The sequence below is a fragment of the Gymnoscopelus microlampas genome, assembly GCF_963454915.1.
Source record: "Gymnoscopelus microlampas genome assembly, chromosome: 2".
Classification (NCBI taxonomy): Eukaryota; Metazoa; Chordata; class Actinopteri; order Myctophiformes; family Myctophidae; genus Gymnoscopelus; species Gymnoscopelus microlampas.
In genome coordinates this window covers 2,634,201-2,644,200 of record NC_139939.1, presented here as the reverse complement: position 1 = coordinate 2,644,200, position 10,000 = coordinate 2,634,201, and the positions used below count along the sequence as shown (strand labels likewise).

At 39.4% G+C, this 10,000-nt stretch overlaps 2 protein-coding genes across 4 annotated transcripts in view; one reads left to right on the top strand and one right to left on the bottom strand.

The window, feature by feature from the left end:
• Nucleotides 1-10,000, top strand: part of LOC311037051 (H-2 class II histocompatibility antigen, A-S alpha chain-like) — a 256,812-nt gene that overhangs the window by 2,154 nt on the left and 244,658 nt on the right. Inside the window, exon 3 of one of the 3 annotated variants that reach the window (XR_014599918.1) lies at nucleotides 716-987. Coding sequence is in view for 1 of the 3 variants with exons in the window: in XM_084046113.1 (XP_083902239.1) it covers nucleotides 716-837 (122 nt within the window). In the remaining 2 variants the exon portion in view is untranslated. Of the gene's footprint in view, nucleotides 1-715; nucleotides 1,385-10,000 lie in introns of those variants that run through there. The other 2 variants (XR_014599919.1, XM_084046113.1) reach the window with 2 other exon arrangements.
• hpgd (15-hydroxyprostaglandin dehydrogenase) overlaps nucleotides 2,600-10,000 on the bottom strand; it is a 39,981-nt gene continuing 32,580 nt past the window's right edge. The window contains exons 6-7 of the mRNA XM_084046075.1: nucleotides 8,570-8,733; nucleotides 2,600-4,098 (exon numbers count right to left, since the gene is read on the bottom strand). Coding sequence (XP_083902201.1) covers nucleotides 3,975-4,098; nucleotides 8,570-8,733 — 288 coding nt within the window. The 3' untranslated portion in view covers nucleotides 2,600-3,974. The remainder of the gene's footprint in view (nucleotides 4,099-8,569; nucleotides 8,734-10,000) is intronic.

Genomic DNA, 10,000 nt, shown 5'->3' with positions numbered 1-10,000 from the left:
ACAGAGCATTGGCAAATTATAGGAGGATTTTAACTTTATGAACTTAAATACAAATACATTGGACATAACATAGACAATAGAATTGTAATACTAGTTATTAAGCTACTAATATAGACTGAAGTAATTAAAGCGGGTCATGTTTGCATGTTTGGAATTGTAACAGCTGAAATCAATAATATATCAGTATTCCCATATTAACCTGTGGGGTTTGGGGGTTAAAAGCACCTTTGTAAAGGTGAGTTTTCAGAAGAGATTTCAAATAAATAAATCTATAAACACTGTCCAATGTCTATAAATAAACACTGTAATTCTTCTTTGTTCTTTATTCGGACCCCAAAGTAGCAGCTATTAAAGTAGCAGCTATTAGCAGCTTTTCTTCCCGGGGTCCACAACAAACATAACAATATAAACCGCCCACAAAAAGTTTGGAAACTTAACTTTGGTTGATTATTTATTCCCTTATATCAATATGAATTGGTATTGTGTTTTATATAATTTTTATTGTTGATTAGTCACCTTTACAACGGGGTATCATTTGTAAGAATCGTGCAATCGTGGAATGAGTAACACAGCACAATATTATGATCACTAATACCCCACAGAGACTGCTTTGGAGCATAATGTGTATGTACTGTATATAGATAAATGTGTATATGTGTGCGTGTGCGTGTGCGTGTGCGTGTGTGTGTGTGTGTGTGTGTGTGTTTCTCTCCAGATGTGGAAGTGGAGGAGCCCAGCATCATTCCAGATGTGTTCTGTGGGGTGGGGCTGACCCTGGGTCTGGTGGGGGTCGCCTTGGGAACCTTCTTCCTCATCAAAGGAAACGAATGCAACTAAAACAACATTTTGTTTTAATGATGTTTGTCATCGTCTGAACACAGTTCATTATCACAATATTAACTATACATGGGTTTACGAATCAATGATTTACAGTGGTGTAAAGGAACTAAGTACATTTACTCAAGTACTGTACTGTACTAGTTACTAGTTACTTTACAGATATAAATTATTACATTATAAAACATATATTAACCACTTTAGCCCTATTTTATACCTATATAGCTATTTGAAAGTAGCCGATCTACAAGCTCACAACGCTCACAACCGCGACGCGTTGTGAGCTTGTAGATCGGCTACTTTCAAACATTTTAGTAGCCTACTTTTACTTCTGGTACTTTAAATACATTTGGATACCAATACTTTGGACTTTTACTCAAGTCAATTTAGAATAAAATACTTTTACTTTGTGTTTTACTTGCAGTATTGGTACTTTTACTTAAGTAAAACATTTCAGTACTTTTTCCACCACTGATGATTTATAGTAAATAACATTTCATTGTGATCTCCTTTGTCTTAATAAAACGATGAACATGTTTAAATCTTACATGTGTTTTCTACAATCAAGTAACCCCCTGTCTAGACCGGGGTGCTCCTTCCATTCCGACATCTCGCCACTCCGACTAGTGGCTTCCGCGTGCGGTTAGGGTTAGGGTTAGGGTTAGGGTTAGGTATAGGGTTCGTTAACGTCGGAAAGGCGACATGTCGGAAAGGCGAAATGCACCCGTCTAGACCTACCTGCCTCAGAGCAGAGTTTAACAGTGTTGCTCAACCACATAAACCTTGTTCTTATGTTTACAGAAGGGCTCACTAGAGGAAATTAAAGCTGACACAATGTTATCATACGTGGTGCACAGTTCAGTAGCATGATGAGGGTCTGTACAACACATTAAAATGTATTTAGGGAATCTCTAGGCATTTCTATATAATACATTGTCTGTCAAGATAGAATATTTATCAATGTCCTCTTTGGTCAGGTTTGTCCCCTCCAGCTTCCCTGTGTTAAAAACAGATGTGGCTAAACAACAATTCAACAAGAAAATGCCCTCCGAAACCAAAAAAAGTCTTCAGGCCTATTTTAAAAGAGACCAGGGTCTGTGGTGCTCTCAGATCAATATAGGTTCTATTCACAGCAGCCATATCGTAAGACATTCACAGGTGTTACCAATGATACTAATGAAGGCTCTGCTCTGTTCCATTCTGGTCAGACGGAGTCAGGGTGCTGATATTGTGCATGTTGGCTCACTGGAAACACTCCCAAATGACCGTTTAGGGGTGTGTAACTCTGAGAGTTATGGAGGTCGTGGAAATCTGAAATTCAAAAATCTGAGAACTACTGTGCTACACTAAATGGAACAGAGCCTTCATTAGTATCACTGGTAACACCTGTGAAGGAAGTGATAATATGGCTGCTGTGCATAGAGCCTATAAGGGAGGCTGTTCTACAGGCGCGGCACTGCCGAGCAGAAGGCCCGGTCCCCTATAGTAGGATACGTAGATTGGTACCAGGAATATCGAGGAGGAATCTGACAAATCTGTACTTAAGTACATGTACTTATAGTTACTTTAAACCACTAACAAAGTTGGCATAGAGAAGCCCCACCAGATGGTGCCATTCCCCCATTAATGCTCCATAACTCATCAGATAGTTCCTCTAATCTGCATTGATGATGTAAATCAAAGATGTGTAAATGTGGCGTCCGGAGGCCATAAAAAAAACATAAATATGTATAAATATAATTAAATAACTCAACTCATACCCTTGTGTTTAGACTTTATTCACAGCTGGATCATGTTTTAATTGATGGCTTTCTGAAGAATATTTCATACCATTCAAAATCACAGCACTCCATGAAATTTGATAAATACGCACGGTAAACACATTGTTTTAATTGACAGATTTAATCAAATACAATCAGACAATCATAAAAAAGAAACACATGAATTACTGGAAAAAAAAATCCCCCCACAATACAGTCCACAGCATTTTATTCTGCTGTCAGTATTTTACATTGACGACAGTATTGATTGGTTTGTAAAACTGTTCATAAGCAGTACGTAATAAGTGTGATTATGTACAGTGAGATGTCAACATTTGAATATAATACATTTCATTCCAAGTCATTTAACCAGTAAGCCTTCGTTTGCACCTGTTCAGTTTAGTATTATATTAATTTATTTAAAAACATTAAATAGCTGCATAATTTTCTCCTTTTCTCCAATACTACAATACTCTCCTGATGCCCCATCCCCGGAATGTTTTACAATAGTTAAATATAGTATTTACTATTTAGATACTAAATATAGTATTTAGTATTTAAATAGTTATTTTTTTTATAAAAAATATTTTTCTTTACATTTATATTGTTTTTCCTATCACTTAAAGGACAACTTTGTTTTTTTACAACCAAGGTTTATGTTTTAGATTGTAATTAAAGTAAATAAAATATTAGTGTTAAATTCTTTTAATTTACTGCTTTCTATAATGTTAGCAATTTTCACGATCTTTTTTACAGTGGGGGGGGGGGGGGGGGCATTCTGTCCGGTGGCTAAATATGTCTTTTTTAACACAATAACCCGGCGTTTTCTTTATTATTATTTACAGTAGCTCTTCTAGCCCCCAATAACTCACATATGGCCATCAAAGACCACAGGACCTTTTTTTATTGTGTAAAAAAGACATATTTAGCCATCGGACAGAATGCCCCCGCCCACTATAAAAAAGATCGCGAAAATTGCTAAAACTATAGAAAGCAGTACATGAAAAAAGAAATAACACTCATCTTTTATTTACTTTAATTACAAGCTGAAATATAAACCTTGGTTGTAAAAAAATAAAGTTGTCCTTTAAACCCTTAGCTCACAACGTCTCACTACATGATACGTTGTCGATCTGCTATTTTCAACGAAAGCTTTCCCCACAAAAACAGAAATCAGAAAATACTAGTATAGAACCATATAGTGGTATAAGCCATTTCCAGAAGCATTATAAGATGTGTCCTCTTAACAAACGCGTTCTCACTCCCAGGTCATAATTTGGTGGCAAGTTGGGCAAAATGTAGTGTCACATCAGTGACGTTGTCGGTCGGTACGTGACCGACAACGGAACACTGATGATGATGATGATATTCCAGGCTTCAGGCAGAAGGAGGTTCGTAGGTGTGAAAGTGGATTCCCTTGGAGCAGGTGATCTTCATCACGGCACCGTTCAGAGTGTTGTCGCTGATGATCCGCATCATCCCCTCTGCTATCAGCGTCGGTCTGCACGGGACACAGGAAACACACAAAGCATATGTCGTCAGCGGCAGTGGTGGAAAGTAACTAAGTACATTTACTTAAGTACTGTACTTAAGTAAAATGTTGAGGTATTTGTACTTTACTTGAGTATTTCCAATTGCCAATACTTTTACTTGGAATACCCCGAATACTAACCGATGAGCGGTGACACGACATTGATGTTAGGTCTCATCGTTTTTACTTAAGCAAAAGTAAAAGTACCAATACTGCAATGTAGAAGTACTCCGTTACAAGTAAAAGTCCGGAATTCAGTAAAGGTACAAAAGTATTGGTGTCAAAAGGTATACTAAAGTACCAAAAGTAGAAAGTACTAATTATGCAGAATGTCCCATTTCACAAGTTTTCAAATGTATAAAATGTTCAAAATCTTTTGAAAACAGACGATCTACAAGCTCACAATGTGTCGCATCACGACGCATTGTGAGCTTGTAGATCTGCTATTTTCAAATGGCCGAAATGCATATAGGGCTGAAGTGATTAACGTATGTTTTGTACTTATAATCAGAATCTACAAAGTAACTAGTTACTCAGTGCCGGCTGCAGACAGTAATAAGCAGGGGGGCATTAATTATTCTAGGGGGGGCACCTGCCTGTCCCTCACGCACGCGCGCGCAGCGCGCGTGCGTGATGGACCCGTGCGCGCCGGCGCGAAGCGCCGGCGCGCGATTTTTTTCGGTTATTGGATGGATATTTTACTTTTTTGGGGTGTTTTGTAACTCTATTTCGGTTAATTCGGTTCATTTACCTTGCCCCTATATGCACCAACAACAAATACAATTACAGCATTAGGCCTATAATGTCTTTAATGTAATGTCGGCATTGCATCTCCACAGGCACAGACTCCACAGCGGGAGAAAAAAAAGGCAGGCTATACTGCGCTGCGCTGCGCTGCGCTGCTTGAAAAAAAATAAAATAATAAAAACATCTGGCCAATCTGAACTGGGGGGGCACAAAGTCTAATCTGGGGGGGCATTGCCCCCCAATGCCCCCCCATAGGGCCGACACTGTAGTTACTAAAGTTTAAAAATAATTGTAGTGGAGTAAAAGTACAATATTTGCCTCTGAGATGTAGTGGAGTAGAAGTAAAAGTATTGAAAATTGGAAATACTCCAGTAAAGTAAAACATGTGTTTTTCTATCCACTGGTGTAGAGTGAACTGGCTCATTGGAAATGTTTTTTCAGGACCTCCAAATGACCTCCAGTAGGGGGCATAATAACACAACTCAAAGGATTAGCTCGCCCAAACAATTACTTATTTTCTATCATTTACTCACCCCATAAATATATTTACTTTACTTTATGTATTTATTTCTGGGACAGTGCACATTGAACATTTCAATCAATAAACATGATATCATGTAATACGCCAGATATACATGCTAAACCACAACGTAAACAAGCCCTCTGGCCTTTTTGTGCTATCCTTTTAGCATCATTGTATAGTGCTCTATGCACAGCAGCCATATTATCACTTCCTTCACAGGTGTTACCAATGATACTAATGAAGGCTCTGTTCCATTTAGGCTTCGTCCACACGTACACGGGTATTTTCATAAACGCAGATATTTCGTTTTCGTTTTTGAAAACCTCCGCGTCTACACGGCCCTGTTTAAAAAAATCTCTCTGTCCACACGACAACGGCTAAACGTTAAACGACCCATGCAAAAACTCCGTTTACCGTGTCCACACGGGAACACATAGCCGGAGTTTTTAAAAATCTACACTGTGGCCGGAGTTTTCCAAAAGATGCGTTTACATGGAGCAAAAACGCGTTTGCGTGTGGACGAACCCCCCAAAACGCATATAAAAAGCTACGTTTATGAAAATACCCGTGTACGTGTGGACGAAGCCTTAGTGTAGCACAGTGGTTTCCACGACCCCCATAACTCTGAGAGTGTACATTTGGTTCCATTTGTACACTCTCAGAGTTACACACCCGTAAGGGGCCATTTGGAAGCCCATAGGGTCCCTGGACCCCAACTGTAGACCCACTGGTGTAACAGAGTGTTTCCAGTGGGCCAACATGCACAATATCAGCACCCTGACTCTGTTTGACCAGAATGGAACAGAGCCTTCATTAGTATCATTGGTAACACCTGTGAATTTCTTCACAATATGGTTGCTGTGAATAGAGCCTATCTTACCTAGCATCTGTGTAACTTTAGATTTGAGCAATATATACATTATATATATATATATATATATATATATATATAGCAAAATAGTTTTTTTTAGAGAACACTTAGGATTTGGTTGTCAAAAATCGCAGATATACAAGCTCACAGCCCGTCACTTTGTGCCACGCCACGAGCTTATACATCTGCTATTTAAAAAAGAAAAATGTTAATCTTGAAAGTGTTTGAAAAAGGTTGAACTTAGTTGAACACAAATCCTCTCTTCTGGGGGTCCCTGGCACAAAACATTTTCAGATGGGGGTCTGAGGCCAAATACATATCATTCTGGGGGTCCTTGGCATGAAAAAGGTTTGAGAACTGCTGATTTAGAAGGCTTTTTGTAGAATCGGCCTCAGGTCTTAACATTGTTGACTAGTTCCCTAGCATAGTCACAGATCTGTGTCCTGCAATGTTTACGACCAGTGTAAGATAACGTCAGGGTACAATAAAAAATAACAAGGGGGGAACTGTTCTTACCTAATTAAACCGTATTTACCATATGACAAATAGGAAAGAAAAAACAGATCTACAAGCTACAATGCATCTTCTAAATTTGTGAAGTTTGAAAACTTGGGAGAAATATTGAAACATGTTGAACAATTTATATACAGTATATATATATATATATATATATATATATATATATATATATATATATATATATATACCTACACAAACACGCATGCACGCACACACACACGCATACACGTGCACATAAACAGATACAGTCTCAGTAATTAGCAGTGGTATTTCCTGCATACACATGTGTCCCAAACAACAGATGCCGGAATGTCTTATTTACACAATTACACACACACGTGTTTGTTTGTGTGTGTGTGTGTGTGTGTGTGTGTGTGTGTGTGTGTGTGTGTGTGTGTGTGTGTAGTGTGTTGGCACACGTGTGCGTGCGCGAAGGGGACGTCAACAGACTTAGTTTTGGCTGGTTGTGGTCACTGTATGTCTTGTCTACAGTGCCGTGTACTGTACATCACTGTATAGCTGTGGTTTAAAGTAACTAAGTTTTGTACTTATGTACAATTTTGTGGTACTTTTACTTTACCGGAGTATTTCCAGTTGTCTATACTTTTACTTCAACCCCCTACTTCTCAGAGGCAAATATGGAACTTTTACTCCACTACAATTATTTGAAAACTTTAGTTACTAGTTACCTTGTAGATATAAATGATTACATTATAAAACATACATTAACCACTTTAGCCGTATTTTATACCTGGGCTATTTGAAAATAGCCGATCTACAAGCGCATTGCATAAGTATATTTTGATGTCAGTGTTACTTTTGCTCAAGTAAAAATGTTGAATACAGGACAGAACACAGAACAGAGCATTTCCACATTTTGGCACTGATATTTTAACTTACGTAAAACTATTGAGTACACCACTGCTGAGCCCTAAATATTTTCATATAGTGTGCTTTTGCTCTGCATCAAGCACAGCTAACGCCAGCACCACTTAGGCACAAAACGTATGTATCAATAGGCTCTATGCACAGCAGCCATATTATCACTTCCTTCACAGGTGTTACCAGTGATACTAATGAAGGCTCTGTTCCATTTAGTGTAGCACAGTAGTTCTCAGATTTTTGAATTTCAGATTTCCATGACCCCCATAACTCTCAGAGTTACACACCTGTGAAGGGCCATTTGGGAGTGTTTCCAGTGAGCCAACATGCACAATATCAGCACCCTGACTCTGTCTGACCAGAATAGACGGGTTTCATGTTTGTAAACATTGAGAGGATATGACCGCGCAGAGGAGGGGGTAAGCCTATGGGTGCGTTTGGAAATTACGCACCGGAGCACACTCGCCTATTAGTTTGTATTGGCCAGTGCGCTCACTGCCACTCAGGGCTGTATTTTCGAACGCGCCTTTCCCCCAGGCATGCGCAGATTGCGCATTCTGCTCTGTGATGACGTCGCTCGGAAACCCGTCTATGGAACAGAGCCTTCATTAGTATCATTGGTAACACCTGTGAATGTCTTACAATATGGCTGCTGTGAATAGAGCCTATTCTTTACAATCTTTAAAGCTTTAAATATTTTAGCTCCTACTCCCCTCTCCGTCAAGAGGCCTTGCCTTTTGTAAAAACGAATTGGTTCTTAATGACTCACCTGGTTAAATAAAGGTTGAATAAAAATATTATAATACTAAAGGGTTAGGGTGATTGTGTGAGTGTACACAATGACATTGCGTTGCATAACAATGCGTGCGTATACATGCTTTGATGTGCCATTCACTTACTGTAAGACTCCAAACTTGTTCATGCTGCGTTTGAAGTCGTCTTTGAACTTGACGAACTTGCCCATGTTGTCCTCTTGCTCCACAGAGTGCAGGAGGGGCGTGTCCACGAAGGCGGGACAAAGGACATTGATGCGGACGCCGTAGTCTCCCAGAGACGCCGCGTCCTGGAGGCAGGCGAAGGGTTAAAGATACATTGTTTAAGGAAAGAATGCATGCATGGTTTAGGAGAGAGAGTGGCTCTCGACCAGTGGTCCGGGGACCACCAATGGTCCTTGAGGAGTGTCCAGCTGGTCCCCAGCTAAATGATGGAGAGTTCATAACAAAATGGACTCTTATATCTTTAACTCTTGAGAGTGTAAAATGAAACCAAATGGTAAGGGTCCATTTGGTTTCATTTTACGCTCTCAAGAGTTAAATTATTGTTGAACATCTGCATTACTATTTTTTTTTACAGGAAGTCTACACAAGTAGAGAATGTAGAAGAATTGTTATTTTGACAAAATCTTATCCGACGATAACAAAATAGAGGAGCTACGGTTAGCAACATAGGACCCCCTTTCTTTAAATCACTGTCAAGTGTTTTGCCTACTGTATGTGCTATCTGTTTTCTGTTGACTTTTTCTGTATTTTGCTTTCGCTTTGTTTGTAGGCTATATAACGAATAACTCATAATACACATAAGCAGCATGCCATGGAGTAGAGAATCAAGTTACGTGATCCAGCAGCAAGTAACCAATAGGCTCTATGCACAGCAGTCATATTGGAAAGAACTTGGGCCTCTTCTTACTTCCTTCACAGGTGTTACCAATGATACTAATGATGGCTCTGTTCCATTCTGGTCAGGGTGCTGATAACATGCATGTTGGCTCACTAGAAACACTCCATTTTGGTTCCCAAATGGCCCCTTATGGTGGGTGTGGAACTAACTGGGTGTGTAACCAAATGGACCCTTACGGGTCCATTTGGTTCCATTTGTACACTCTCAGTTACGGGTCCATTTGGGGGGGCCCTTGAAAATAAGACAACCACTATGCCACACTAAATGTAACTGAGCCTTATTAGTATTATTGTTAACACCTGTGAAGGAAGTAAGGAAGGGGCCCAATTCATTCCCAATACGGCTGCTGTGCATAGAGCCTATTAAAGTCTACCTTGCTTTGTTTGGTGTAAACTGAAGAATGCTTTTTCAAACGTGATATCCGACCCCAACATAAATATTCATTAGACTGTGTTGACATTGGATAAGAGACATAGGATAAGAACTGCCATTAGAAGAAGGACACATGAATATGTTTGTTTGTTTTTTGTCTCTGTCTGGAGTCCTGTTGTGGAATACATTGCAGAAGAAGACTATGCAGACATTGTAGTGAGGGGTTTTGTGAATTGGGGATCCAGGTGATACCCAAGGGGCAGAATCTCCACATATACAAA